At 33.3% G+C, this 16,170-nt stretch overlaps 1 protein-coding gene across 1 annotated transcript; it reads right to left on the bottom strand.

Annotated features, from left to right (window-relative positions):
* Positions 1 to 38: 38 nt before the first annotated feature.
* LOC123709380 (WAS/WASL-interacting protein family member 2-like) lies at positions 39 to 15,740 on the bottom strand. The gene is made up of 8 exons (XM_045660677.1): positions 14,981 to 15,740; positions 14,019 to 14,296; positions 5,083 to 5,215; positions 4,330 to 4,549; positions 3,790 to 3,899; positions 3,082 to 3,239; positions 2,526 to 2,700; positions 39 to 173 (listed from the first exon to the last, which is right to left on the bottom strand). Exons 1-8 carry the CDS (start codon positions 15,327 to 15,329, stop codon positions 97 to 99), a joined length of 1,500 nt encoding a protein of 499 aa, XP_045516633.1. The 5' UTR covers positions 15,330 to 15,740; the 3' UTR covers positions 39 to 96.
* Between the last annotated feature and the right edge of the window lie 430 nt (positions 15,741 to 16,170).

Genomic DNA, 16,170 nt, shown 5'->3' with positions numbered 1-16,170 from the left:
TGAGAGCAGGGCGTGAGCGGGATGTGCGTCTGGGACAAGGTGTGCCGTGGTGGCCGAGCGCGTGTAGGTGACGGGGGCAAGAGCCCCCGGCGGTCGCTAGCAGGCGCTCGACGTGCCCGTCCAGCCCTCGAGGGGCACCTTCAGCGGGGGCGGCGGCGCCTGAGCCTTACTCACTGTTGACAAACACTTGTTAATTAATATTCGTCACTGGTACATTCTGTAGCGACGTGTATATACATTAAATGCATTCGGCAATCAATTTAATGTAAAGTCGTGCGATGCAATTCAATGATGTTATGATGGTTAGTTTTGTATGAAAGTAAAGGCCATATTTTTTTAAGGTTTGATTATACGTCGAATAACGCGTATACAATACATAAGTTAAAAATATTATTAGTGTTGATTATATAGTATAACGTGCAAAATTCATGCCATGCTAATTACTGAAACTGAACTTACCCATTCATGCTCGTTCAATAGATCAATGCACTATTAACATAATAGAGTATTATTTAGAAATATACCCCATATTTAAACAACAAAATTATTACGAAACTAAAAACTAAACAATTCCAAATACTTTCCCAACAGGAATACCCATTTCTTCTAGGAATTAACTTGATGAATGATGACAATGATAACCCATAATGACAACACTGTTCTAAAATAGTAATTTGACTTCGTCGAATATTATACAACATCTTAACTAATAATAATAACCTGTAAAAAATGCAATTTAAACAATACAAAAGCTCGGGACAACACAGTGTTAGGTTTAACAATGAAATACTCGACAACGCTGTAAAATATTAACTGTTTTATTGTTCAAAAATATAAATTTAAATATTAAGCATTTTACATCCGTATCACATACCAGTAAAGCCTTAATCTCTCGGCCGTCCCTTGCAAAAATGTTAGGAAAAGTGACATGAATTTTTCCAATTGGAAGCACTTGCCGGCAACCGAGAGATTGCTTTTCATATAATTTTCCAAGCAGGCATTACGTTCGCAATAATGGCACCTCACTAGTAACAAATTTAATCTACACATACATCTACGTGCGTAGAAAAGAACATATTCATGCAAATCAAGTCTACAAAATATATAAGTAGAAATACGCCATTAAAAAACCAAAATAGCACCGTTTTTAATGCGAACTTTGTAACTTAATAATAATTCGAAACACGTTTATAATCTACGTGAATATGATCTTTAAACAAAGAAAAATGCAAAAATACTATTATATTACTATGACTCAATATACCTAAAATATTTCGTACGATATGGTAGAATTTTGGTAATAAATTTTTTTTGCTAACGATTCAAGAGTTGCCCGTCGGCATAAACAACAACATTTACACTTAATCAGCTAATTTCTTATGTAAATACAAATTTGGTTTTACGGGAACGAAGAATGCTGGTGGAACATGAAATGGTTCCCGAACCGGTGAGAAGAGAAAGTGGATAAGCGTGAAATTTTTAAAGATAAATGCTTTTTGGACGGGAAGAGTTTCACGATACACAAATTTGGACATAGACGACATGCACTTACATGCAATTGTAAAGAGGAGCATAGACAAAATAGACATTCCCTTATACAATTTGGTTCATACTTCTAAAATTATTATGCCAAATTCAATTGTACCTTGCACATAAACAACTTATTTACATATTTTAATTGTATACATTATGACTAAAGAGCAATATTATGTGCGTTTCGCTCTTTCATTAAAATATTTTCAGTCAAGAATCAAAATTTAAACAATTAATTTTATAAGGGTAATTATTACAAAAAAAAATATAAATTACAAAAAGCGTCATAATTTGTAAAAAATAAATTTTTAAAGCATTCAAAAAATTTAAAGCTGCCAAAAGAAAACTGTATTAAACTATAATATGGAAATGTTTAGAAATTGATAAAACATAAATTTTACACAAAAGAAATAAAGATCCAAATGGAAAATATTATTCAATTTGTTTGTTCATATAATAACAGCAGTTCGTACTGTGGTACACATACATATGTCAAACTTATATGAAACAATTAAACATGGGGAGAAAGTCTATGTAGATGTATATATACATAAACTTCATAAACTATTATTCTTATTGGAAAATCCTTTCTTCGTACTTGGTTTGCCCAATTGCAAAGACTTTATGACTTAATATCACCCTTAGTTTTTACCCAAGCAAACTTAGCTTAAAACTTTACAGTGTATAAATCAAAACGGTAGCTATATTGGGTTTTTGGTACCCTTCAAAACATATTTTGTCCAACAAGTTAAGTATAACTGTCATATGAAACATTTTGACATCTAAGGGTGCAGAACACTATTTATTCCTCTGACTACTTATTCATCAGTGTGATATACCTCTTCCAACTGACAACCAGTCGATACAGGGAGAGATTTATCTGTTTCTGGCTCTGGTATGGGCGAAAAACTTCAGCCTACCACCGGGTTAAATAATCTCAGAATTTTAGTCTACGCGCTACTATCCCATTGACTCGCTCTAGGCGTACTTACCCTGCGCAGAGGCACTGCAATAGCCTTTCGTAACGCGTAGGAAAGGCGGCGGATCGGGGAATGACGTCATCGGGTGGAATAAGGCTGCGAAGCGAGCGTCAAATTCGGCCGCGCGTTCGCGTATCGACGAACCACGGACGGGCGGTGCAGGCGCGTGGGGTTCTTCGTTTGTGCTCTGGAATTTTAGTCATGAATATGATTCATGGGTTTTAGAGAACTACATTTTGACAATACACACTGTTGTTACAAATTAGTGTAAGCTTGAAAGGTAAAGGTATATTTTTATTTATAATCGTTCTGATGTAGTAAAATAAACTGTTTAAATTAATGGAATTTCCTTATTTTATCATGTAATATTGGTTTCTTACTAAAGTGATAATAAAACTAGGACTCCTTAGCCTCACCATTTTCGATATAACTTACAGTTTTCGTTTTTACTAACTTTATTTTTTTACTTAAAAAGGGTTCCTATCTAAAAATAGCATATGTATTTATAACAAATAGATAGAAATTTATTTAAAAAAGCCCATATAGAGAATTCACATAAATTACTTACGTTCAGCCTATAATGAGGCGGGGGCGGCGGAGGTTGCGCCAGCGAAGCCCCTCGGGCAGGGGGCGGCGGCGGTGCTCCGGGGGGAGGCGGCGGAGCACCCGGCGGCGGAGGGGGACAAACCCCGGGTGGGCGCAGACCGCGAGGTGCTCGCAGGGTACCTGGTGAAAGTTTAAAACATAGAAACCGCAATTACGGAAAGTAGAATCGCATAGAAAGTAAATAGAATCAAAACATATTGAAATCGCAATGAAGTAGAGTGACAGATCTTATCTCTTAATTGTAGAGCAGTGTAAGCCTACACTCTAAGCAGGCGTCGAGATTCCAGAGGTTGTAATTTTTTCTTATATGTGCGTTATTAAATAATAATGCTTTTAATATGACTAATAATGTAAAATGTAAAACTCCTTCAAAGACCAATTTGCGCGCCATTGTATGGAAGAATATGCGTAATTACTATTGTACCACCTTTTTGTACCATATTCTTGCAATAAATTATTATTATAATTAAATGCCTCAAATCAAGGGTGAGAACGGACGAGAACTTAACTCTCCATCACAACCAAGTTTTTCTTTTATGAAATGTTTGTGATATACTGCAATGATACTGATTATGCTCATCACATCTCAAACCAGTGAACTATAATAATACAATAAACAAGTATGTGTTGTCTTAGTATTTATGATATACAATCTAATTTTATATCTTACCAAAGTGCGATGCATTGTTTTTGGATGCAATTGGCGGGTTATGGGGCGCTGGGGGCGGCTGCGGAGGCCGAGACAGTCCCGGAGGGGACGGCGGGGACACCGGAGGCGACCTGGGGCAATGAATACTTTAACTTTTAATTAACATCTAAAGATATAGTTCTGTATTAATAACTGTGTATAAGATGTATTTTTGCACTACTTGCCTAATACATTTACTTAATTTATTTACTTACTTAATACATTTTTTCTTTATTTACTCACAGTGCTGTGCTTGCCTGTGATTTTGATTGATTTGAGTGATTTTTTATTGTAGTGTAACGAAGTGTTAATATATAAATAAATATAGATATTTTAATAAGGACTGTACTGTCTATATATATATGTATGTATGATTCAGTCACTCCTGGTAATTGATAAATATTTAAAAATTACTTTTATACCAAATTTTAGGACAGAGAATAAAATAATTGCAGATATTCTATACAAAAGGCCCATAATTAACTCGATATCTTAAAGTAATAGTATTCCAAATTAACTAACCTAGGCACTCTCATACTCTGCGCCCTGGCAGCCAATTTTCCATTAACAAGGAGCTTTTTAGGCGGAGGTGAAGGCCTGTCGGGTTGGTTGGTCGGCGGTTTGGGAGCCAAGTTGGGCTTCCCATGGCTGACTCTGGGCCGCTCTGAGAGATCCGAGGTGGACAGCGAAGACGCCGGCGTGGCTGCCGGGGGCGCTGTTGTAAGCGAAGACATAGAACCACCTGGAATTTGCGATCGAATTCGTTAAAGTATGTATTCAGGTATTATTAGTTTCACGAAAAATAACTGCATAAACTAATTTTAAAGAAGAGTTATTCACCGTATTAAAATCGCTTTGTTTATAACTGCAAGTGGATTAACTTTACTAAAGATGTGTCAAGCCGTAAATAAAACGAAATCTACGCGAAAGAGTATGTTAAACAAAAGACGAAACAAGCGTGTTTCATTGGTGCAAGCAAGCAAGTGCAATTCACGACACAATCAGACATTACGATGAAACTAAACCCACCATCGTTGTCTTTCGTATTACAAATATCTCTGTAATAGGTCTATAATACTTAGAGTAAAATTCACAGTCCAGAATTAGTGCTAATCTTTCCCATATGTCAAACACGCAAGGACTTACAATATTATTAAAATCTCGAAGACTACTTAAAGTCGTGGGCACACTTATGATGCTTTCAAATTTATTGTTACACTGACGTTAGCCAGGATATTTCTTATGTTATTGAAAAACATGAAAATGCATTCTTACCCAAAGACGTCTGCGAGCCCGAGTGCAACGAGCTCCTATTGCGATGCAGCGTGGAGGCGACATGAGGAGGCAAATTCTGCTCGGAACTCACTCGCTCCGTCACACCCGTAGTTAGAACCGAGTCTGATGTACTCTGTAATTTAAAAGTATGAAATTAATTTAATTGTTTGTTACATTCATCGAATAAAATAATCTCTATATTTCCATCCTATATTAAAATATGGTTTCACGTCGATGGTAGTATGACTAAGAATATTAAATTTATATGAAAATGTTACTATGAATGCAAATAATAATAACCCAAACATTTGACATAAGAAAAAAATTGTCTATCGAGTCTATAAAAACGTAGTATGAGAACCCCAGCTTTTTAAACACGGCTAAAACAAAACAAGGTTGGCCCTTATTAAGGAATATCCTGCTCGTTACATTCATTACAATATTGTCGGAAGCTGTGTAGTATTACAAAAATACCTACTAATTACTATTAATCCTACTATTACTACATTTTCCTTTTGTTGCGCAAACTATGCAGGCCAATTATTAAGTTTATTATTACGGTACACTGTTAAGCATGTTGTTAAACAAAAATATTGGTGATATAAAAGAGTAGCGTAAGAGTTATTTCTAACCAGTTATCGTTCTCTACCCACGCCCGAGCCGGTAGTAAATGCAAATTAAGATGTTTTTGTAGACGTACATTATGTTATCTAAATAAGTGATATTTTGGTTTAACATAAAGTTGAATAGAAATAAACACACAAAACAGTTTAACACGACAACATTATATAAAATAGGTGGCCCGCTCTACCCTATTAATAGTTGTACCATACAATAAGATATAAAAACATAATAAATATACTATGGCTGTAGCGATCGTACTCATAGTTTTCCATTAAATTATCTCTAATGGTGGGTACCATTAGAGATAATTTATAAGACACCAATAGGGATAATAACCTAGATATATAGTGAGCCTCAGCAACGAAATACGTTTTTTACTGTCTTGAATTGTTGTAACAAATTTTTGAATTCTTAAGTAAATAGCTTGCGTACCTACGTGTTAATCTATTACCCAATGACTTTGAAGCTATTTATACCACTATATGTAATATAGGAAAACCAGAACATAGTCTGATTTCCAATAGCGACAGTAATTCCGACGTTATTGTACGCAAGTTCGATGTTCGACCTTGTGACCGCGCGGAACAAAAACTCATTATTGGGAGCTCGATCGCTGTTGGTATCGCTATTAGAATTTCAGCGTAAGTATCATACCTAGTCTAGCCATAAATACTGAAACAAAGTTAAAAAACAAGTAATCAATAAGATTTACTACTTGTACAGTGTATTAGTTTAATACATAAATATAAAAACATTAAAAATATAAAAAGCTTATTCGATGTCGTCTCCATTGGCTGCAATACAGTCCTTTAAGCGTTGAGGCCAGATATCACTAGAAGCACGCACTCTATCCATGGGTAAATTCTTCACTGCCAATCGAACGGATTGTGTTAGGGACTCCAAATTATCATGGCGTTTAGAGCAAGCCATACTGTCCAAAACTGACCATAAATCATAACTCAGCGGATTATGATCGGAACTAGACGAAGGCCAGTCTTCAGCTTTGAAGTCCGAAACGTTCGTTTCCAACCAAAACTGCGTAGACCAAGCTTTATGACCCGGCGCTGTCTTTTGATACTTTTTCATAAAAGTATGGCTCAGTCACTCCTTCATAGCTAATACCCCACCAAACCATCACTGAAGTCGGAAAGTGCCCTCGTTGCACTCTGTCGATTATTGGAAAGCTTCCTCGGAGCTTTGACCATAATTACCGTCATATTGTTTGTTAAAATGTTGCTCAATTGTACAAAAAATCTTAGTTATTTAAATATCAGTTCATAAATTACTAGTACGTCTCTAATAGGCTACATGTATAATTGTAACACTATTTATGGCCAGACTAATTAATTATACTTAAAATACCTATTGCCAGGTTTTTAATGTGCGAGGAATAAGGACCAAATATATTTCATAAGCTACAATCTTTTTATGTAATTTAAAATAGAAACAGAAAGATTTTAAAACCTTATATAATAGAAACAGTATTTGGACTATTAATATTGATACTACATATGTTTGAAGTAAGGTGATTAACAGGCTTAGCGCCTGACATCCGAATGATAACTTTTTCATGTAAATTACATTTGCTTCGGGCTTAGTTTTTAATGCATTTTGATATCCTTGGTAAGATTACTAGCAAAACAATAATTGCGTCTAATTTGTAGTCTCAGAAAGCGGAACACCATTGACAAACGATCGATGGACGGACGCGGAAATGAAATTCCCCATGCCCCAACAGAGGGTTACTAATTGGACTGAATTGGAATAACTCCTGTGTCTGCTTTGACATATGTATACAAAAACAGACAAGATTAGAAAATCTCGAATTGGATGAATGTTTCAAGGAAATCGACGCTTTTACATAATACACAGATTTACCTCCCATTATTTTGAAAGACCTGGCAGTACAGTATAAAAAAAGATAATTATTAAGTTATTAAGTAATATATATAAGTATAGTATAATTGTATAAACATATAGTATAATTGTATTTCTGAATTCGTCAACATCTATATTTATAAATAACGGAAGCAGTTATAAGAACATCACGGCTTAATAATTCAATGAAATTTGCCTGTCTCTACCTACCTTACTTACATCGTCGAACTTTCCCTTGCCTATTGGGCAAAAAGTGGTAAATGATCTACAGCCAACCGCATGATTACCATTAGAAAACAATCGTACACATGTGCCAATATCATTTGCGGTGTAAATGACACATTCTGAGTCACGGATGACTAAGTAATCACATAAACATAAGGCTCGAAGGGAAAACTGATAATGGTGATTCATACCGGACAGTTTCTGACCTTATGGTAGACCTTGAGGTATATCGAATAATCAAACATCTATGTTTTTAAGTGAAATTTTCTAAAATGCCATATGACACCTAACGAATCTAGGGCGTTCGCTATTTGCAACACATATTGTCTATTTAAAAAATTGTATAAAAAGTGCAATGATTGTTGTTTGAGTACTACGGTTTAGTTATTAACTGAACCACAAATTTAATTATTATTTGCAGGAAACTGCAGTATAAATGTATTATCTTTGTGGTATTTGGACTGAGACAAATCTTCACCACAAAATGAACAGGAAATCACAGTAGAATTATTAATTGTGTTTTCCCCATATATGAAGTTTTGACAATTAGACTATATAGAATATATGATGATTGTAAGATTTGAAGAGAACCTCGAAGTATTAAATATGGCATTTCAACATATAGGTTTGCATAGCAAAAGCTTTAAGAATTACTTATCTCCCAAGCACTCCAAATAAAGATTAGTATGGGTTTTACTTTTAAACAATCTCCCACATATTCCAATTTAAATAAATAAAGATAGGGAATCATACCCACGCACGTATTATAAATAGAATAATTTAAATATACGCTCGTAACAAAAACCATTCTCATCTCCAGAATTTTAAGATGGCATCGAGTTAGAATAGTAACATTTTAGTTAAAACGTGAAGTCCTTTTGTTATCTATTGATTTCTTTAATATAAACATAATTATCCTATCACTTCTAAAATAAAAATATATAACAAAGCACTATTATGACTTATAAGAGGGTTTACGAACAAGACCGTTTACAGTCACCATTTCTGGTAGACATGTCTCGGTGTCTTTAATATATTATCGTTTTGTACTAATGTAACATTGAAAGGGCAAAATAAATTTAAATAATAAATTTCAATTGATATTCTCTATAATCTATGCGACAATAAAAGATTAACCTTCACCCTGCCAAAGTCGCGATAAATGTCAATCCGATTACTAACAGGTTGCTGCCCTCCAAACGAGTCGTATTTTAAACCTATAGTATTTCCGTCTAAAAGTATGTTTTAAAGACCAAGTTATTGTATGGTAAATAGTTACACAAATTGTACGATATGAAACATGAAACTGTCCTAAGTTTTCGAATAGTCAACTGGCATTCTAAACAAAATTAATTTTGTTTTCTCTCGTTTTGTTTTCCTCCAATTACTTCTGCGACTTTCAAACAGAAGTACTACCCTTGAGTACCAAGGATGGTCGGAACGATAGGCGATGTTAAAAACCATTGATTTTATATTGTGGGATGAGATTTGTCATTGTATGTTGAAACAATGGTTTGGACGTGTAATTTTCTAATGACTTATTATTTTCTTTATTTGCAGTCGTATAAGAAGTTGGAATAATAAGTGTTATTTTAAATCTGCAAAACGGTGGTATTTGGATTTACTTTTATAAACGAATATTATAATCGACTATTACGATATGATCGACAATGTAATGCAATCTCTGATGTAATTCCACTATGTGAAGTTTAGATTGTACCGCCATAATATTTTTATATCATATTCTTGCAAATAAATTATTATCATTTACCATAAATCGCGTCTTTATATGTGCTGAAACTAGAGAAACTTTTACAAGTGTTATTAGAGAGGTCTATATTTTTTCTAACTATTTTGGTTTATATAGTACAAGGATTTCTTGTTATGGATTAAACATACTTGTATAGAAGTCTGATACCAAAAATGTACAATGCTATTGTGTTGTTAATTGGATACGCATACATATGATATAATTTAAAATAAATTGAGCTGTAACCAATAAGTGTATACTTAGGTTTCCTGTAGGGATTTAATTTAACTGGACGAAAACAATAAATAATTCTTTAAGGAGGAAAGTTCGTATACTTGTATAAAATATGATTTCGTTTTAAATTTATTTTCTAAACTTTGACCTAACCAACATTTGGTTGGAGCCTTTATTTTTGAAAATAACACTTTCACAGTTTACGTCTTATTTTGGAGATTCAAAAATTGTTGTCTATAATGCACAATTAAATATATAGAATTCAATATAAATACACATTAAACGATGATCACTCTCACAAGTACGAAAAACTTTCTTTAGCCATTTTGTAGAAAACGCTTATAGCCACAAGCTTAATAATAAATTTGAATTAATAGACTTATTCTCTTTATATCCGATAATAATTTTATGAAAAAGTAAAATAGTATGAGGAAGTATTTGACCGCAAACATCTCTTAATCGAAGCAAACTGGCTTATCATTGCCAATCTTATCTATGATAGGCGCTCATAAATCTTACTTGGTTTTATAGTATAGAACTATGCTTGTTTATGTGCACAGGCGATGCCAGCTTGTAGAAACTGATAGTGGTTGGTAACTTAGAAGGCAAAAGATCACGTAGGCGTTCACCAATGAACCTATCAGTGAAAGACTCATTGTCCACAAAACTGTATACTGTAATAAGAGGGGCGTTGGACAGAACCCAGTGGAAACTGATTGACCGTACCAGATATTTCCTTGCTGACCACGGCGGTCAGACATGAGCTACCGACTGGAGGGAGAGAGAGATTCTGTGTCTGTCGACAATTATTTAAGTCTTGTCCTACTTAGGACAGAGATAACGTTATTTCCCGGACATATAAGCTATAGAGACATTCGATGGCTTTGTTTTGAGCTTTATATCGTCGTATGTTGTTATTAATAATAGCGCACGCCAATACGCACTGATGTAGGCTATTTAATATCTTGTGTAACATTATTGTACTGTACATATATTGTTACATACTAAAATAAATTGATTTAAGAATGCGTTATTATTATAGATAGATAGATTTAGGAGAGGAGAGCGGTAGACCCATCATGTGAAGGCCATGGCAGGTCTTATCATCATAGGCGCAGAGGCTTGCCGAAGACAAGGAGTGGAGGAAGTTGTGCAGCTAAAGAAGAGTGCATTGTATGGCTCTTATACTACAATATATTCAATATTAAAAATATTCTCTTCGCCATCAGAAACAACATAAAACGGTGTTCTTAATGATATCGACGCTAGCCTAAATTTCACATGCAAGGGGATCGAGAAACGGGGTCAATTACACACGTCCTGAAAAACAATCACCCGCAACCCTGACACCAAATGGGAACAGTTTTATTAAATAATTCGTAGTGTATAGTGTAAGTAGTGATAGAAATATTTTATTTTTGATGTATAGAAGTGGCGAGTGACTACAAATATTTAACACCGCCCTAATCGTTTTTTACCACATAACTAATTAGACTTAATTTCGGATCTAACATTTGACAAAACAGAAAATAAAATCAATTTGAAGTACACCAAGGTGTATCCTATTTTTAAGATTCAGTTTTTATTCAATTAATTGTACAATTTTGCGAATTGGCTTTTTTCAAGTCGTTGAAATTATATTTCATGTGTCAGACAAATTGACCCTTTTCTTTGAAGAAGCCTCTTCGGTTTTCTATTAAAAAATTGTACCTTTTTTGTGAAATCCCTCTGTAGTTATATCGGAGTTTAAAGGAGGCGACATCTTACATAAATAATTCCGAGTCGAGTCTAGACTTAAGGGCTGTTCTAGTTTGAGTATTGAAATTGTATATTCTAGATATTTTAGTTCTTCAATTCTTACATAACAACTTTTTTTTCTAATGCTATTGAAAATATACGAACGGAAAAAGTTTATTGAAACATATTTATTAAAGACCGTATAAATATTTTATAACAGCCGTTCGATAAACTTGATAGACCAGAAGCCTCTTTATCAGTTGTATTAAATCGACATTGTGATAAACATGATAGCGGTAATTAAAATTATTATTACATGTGTAACAATAACACTACAGTTCTCATTTTAAAAGCATATTTTTAGAACTTCTCTGCTTTTCAGGTTTTTATGGCTACAGTTAAAATTACTAATAACAAAAGCTTGAAAATGTTTCAGCAGTGTTTGGAAACAGATAAAAGTAGAGCATTTCTATTCTATTTACGGGAAGTCAAGTAGATTTAAATATAATAAATCATTAAGTGAAATTTTTATACAGAGTTCTTGTCGTCGAAATGACCTTTCCAATTTTAAAAAACTTACGTAAGTAATATTTGTGAATACATCCAGTAGCAATTAAATCTTAATTTATTAAGATATTTTAGATCTAATCCCTAAGTTAATTAGGGTTTAAATTATCGCGATAAATGTTCCAAAAAATAAATATTCTACAGCATGATCAAGAAGTCGTATGAGATTCGGACTAACGAGCATAAAGATAATTGGAGTGGCTTCAGCGATCTACGAGTGAAGTTTCAAAATAGGTATACACAAGATAAAACAAATTGTTTTTCTTTAGTGCAAGGTTTTGGTTATAGAGAATAAAATTGTCTAATCACACACATAAATTGCATACCTCAATTAAATTACAAAAATTTCAAACTAAATTAATTACGTCGCGTATGTACTTTAATTCGATTATTATATTTAACAGCTTTACGAGTATATGAAATATTTGTTATTTTTCTATATCAATTTCCTAACACTAATAATTGTTCATAATATTTAATGAAATAATTAACAGTCAGCTACATGAAAGTCAAGGATATGCCCCAAGGTTAATTTCTCAAATTCAAAATCAATTTAAACTATACGCATGCGTTGCGAAACGATCGCAAGCGCAGCTAACATTATCAGAATATAAATAATCTTATTACAAAACAAACCCCACCCACACGCGATATTTGGACGGCTATTTTACCACACGCCTTGATTATTTTAACAGAACACTCATGCCTGGACAAACATATGGGATAATCTTGTTCGTTTTTAATTTCTATATATTAGATTATTTATATTTTTATAGATAACCGTCAACCTGAAATAATCGTTGCTATGTAGTAAACGAGCCATGGCAATCCAGGTATTATGATATGTGCCTTTTCCACTAAGACAGACGTAAAATATAACATTTCTATTTTTGCTTATAAATCGGACTTAAATTATTTAAATACGTACAACCCATTGTCCAGATTTTGTTTTATTAAAATTAATTTAATAGTATTATTCGGCAATTATCTTCAGTCTAAAGAGCGAAAAGTAGGTTACGTTTTTAAAAGTGACTGGCGTCCTCAGTTAAATTAAACCCGACATATAATTAATCTAGGTTAATCGTTTTCATACAAAGGGCAGCTTATCAGATACAATAAAAATTTAACCCTATGAAACTTTTAAGCTCGTACGTGTTTATTGTATTCTGTTTTAAAAAAAAAATTGGTCACTGAATTCCGCCATTTAGTTATACATCATTCCTGGAAACCGTTCAATCAACCGTTTTACCGGATACACTTTCTTTAAAGAGAACACCCTTTTTTAACTCACGGTTAAGATAGTACTACCCAAGTAGTTAATTGTTTCAGTCTTATTATGAAATACTTCATTAAAATAATGCTAACATAGGATTTTACTACACATTTATTTAGCCTAAGGCATTACGAAGTTCAGTTCAGTCATCAAACATCTTTTAATGTCTTGATATATATGGAAAAATAGTCATAGTATGAGTCATCATAGTTATGGGTGCACTTAGTCAACTTAAGCAATAATATGTCAATAATTGCTTCACATGGAAACAATTATGTAATGCATGGATCACATTAATATTGTGGACATTAATGAAAATAATGTTTAGTTATTTCAATAATCAGGATTGTTAATGATAATTCTATGTTAATTATATTAGAAAACAATCAACTAAATAGGCCTTTGTACACTTTTATGAATAAAAAAAGTAGTGCTACAACTATAAGGCTAAGGTCTTGTACTTTGATTTCTGTATGTTTCATGACTATTACAATACTTAGGGAAAGTAGTCAGCCTTCTGTGCCTGATAAATTTAAATAAAGCTGGGATCATTAGGTAAATATAGATATATTATATAGAAATTTCAACAAGACATTGCTTTTTTAGGTAAATCATATCATGTTTATTAATAAAGAGAAAATATCTCACCAAAGGCATGGGGTTCCTCTGTACCGGGGGATCTGGTGGGGGTCCTCTAGTTTTAGCCTCACTGGGCTGCCTCCTAACTCCTGGTCTAGACGGTGCCTGATCTCTGGGTGACTCTCGAACATCTTTTGATGACTCTCGTGATGCAAGTGCTTCAGAAAGGGCTGCAACTAAGTTCCCTCCAGGGGATCCAAATGATCTTGACTTTTCTGGTGACTTATGTTGTGGAAAACGAGGTGATGAACTACCACTACTGCTTACTTGACCATTTGGAGTTGTGCCTAAAACAATTAATCAATTAAAAAATCAACCTTACTTTCAAAATTTAATAAAAGGAGCAACACATTTTTAAGAAACAGCATTATGTGTTTCCATGAGTAATTGTTGTCATTTATTTTTAGTAGGCAGCTCTTGTTTTAAAGCTGTATGTTTTATTAAAATAGGAATTATATGGAAGTACTTTCAACAAAATTTAACAAAACAAACATGTTGTGACAATAATCAGATAACATAATCTTAAATTAAATCCTATAGTTACTCTGATCTCTTGTTATTAGTAATTAAATATTTACAATTTCCTTAGATCATAGCACCTTATGAAACTAAATTAATACGAAATTAAAAACATAAATATCCCTTAATCCACAAAAAGGCAAAATTTTACAAAATGAAAAAGAATTAATAAGTAAAGAATAGTTTTAATAAAATTTCTTTATCAAAAGATAAGCCAATCAGTTTATACTGATAAGTAAGTGATTGAAGTACTTAACAAGTACATACAATACATTTAAAGAAAACTATGTAATAGCAAAATTTTTAAAATATAAATATTGATAAAGTAAAGAAGTAACATTACATACATCATATTATTTGAAATACTTGCTTAAGTGATAATATTGCCTTGGTAAAAGCAAGCTACAGAGATTTTGATCATATGCATATATTTACCAGATATATAAACTTACTTCCACTATTAGTAAATCCTTTTCCAGTAGGTCTTAATTTAGGCATGCCTCCTGCAAAAAGTCCACCTAGACCCGGCATAGCACCACCATTTGTCATCCCACTACTTTTAACTCCATTCCCAACTGTTGATGCATTATTGGAAACACTATTAGACACTTTACCAGGAATATGTGGTCCACTTTTATCTACTGTAACAGTCTTTTTTAACTTTGCGCCTTGTCTTATTGAACTTAGTAATGCACTGCGGTCATCAACCGAGCCTGAAGCTTTCGAACTTCCAAAGATTGGAAGAGGTGGAGGGCCTGGAGGTGGAGGAGGACCGGGTGGAGGTGGCGGTCTTGGTGGCATCCTGTTTCTCAACTAGATCTTCACTTCCATTAAGTTTATTTACGTTGTACGAGTTCACCACTCTTGAATTGTAGGACTTGACTGCACTCCTACAATTCTCACAATGATTATATTTAACCACGAATACGTCACTCCAATCTTATCCATGCTAATTTACATAAAATACAGAAGAGCCTTGCCCCAAAAGTTTAATCATTGTAGGAAGTACGTAGGCACAATACTGAAGACACTGTTTTTTTTATTACTATCACCTCATTCCAAGCGCTAAAATACATTTATCTAAGTACTTATCATAAGATTTAATTGTATTGCTTAATCGTTATTACTGAAATCTTATTAAAAAACAAGGGTCGTCCTATCCTCAAGCACTGCACATGAAATAAAATTAAAACTCAACTTCGGTAGTCACAATATGGCGGACAAGTCATAATGACAACAGTTGTCACTTTATAATATTTGTTACCACACATAATAAATCGTGAAAGATATTGTAATTGTGATGGTTTTTAGTAGAAAATTCAGGTATTTGTCAAATGTGGAATATGTTGATAAGGTGGAATATTAAGTACAGTTTATTAAAATAAGCTTCAATTAATAATATTTATACTAAAGATAACACTTTTAACCTTTATTGTAATTAAATAAAAATACATTTATGGATCAAAATTGCAACACCAGGGGCCTTGCACGTGTAAAAAAAGTAATTTATTAATTTAATAGACATACTTTCAATCATCCAGATAACAATTTAAAATAAAAATATCAATATAGTATTGAGGTAAAGTCTTCTGTAGTATAGGGCTACCAGACTCTCATGGCATAAAATAAAAATTAAAAAAAT

This window comes from Pieris brassicae, chromosome 5 (genome assembly GCF_905147105.1).
Source record: "Pieris brassicae chromosome 5, ilPieBrab1.1, whole genome shotgun sequence".
Taxonomy (NCBI): domain Eukaryota; kingdom Metazoa; phylum Arthropoda; class Insecta; order Lepidoptera; family Pieridae; genus Pieris; species Pieris brassicae.
This window is presented reverse-complemented; position numbering and strand designations above follow the sequence as displayed.

Excerpts from the sequence above, each read along its gene's own strand:
- LOC123709380 (XM_045660677.1), bottom strand. The coding sequence starts at position 15,329 with ATGCCACCAAGACCGCCACCTCCACCCGGTCCTCCTCCACCTCCAGGC. Across the intron at positions 14,297-14,980 it reads AGGATTTACTAATAGTGGAA|GCACAACTCCAAATGGTCAA; the intron begins GTAAGTTTATAT and ends TAATTGTTTTAG. Across the intron at positions 2,701-3,081 it reads CGCCTCATTATAGGCTGAAC|AGCACAAACGAAGAACCCCA; the intron begins GTAAGTAATTTA and ends CTAAAATTCCAG.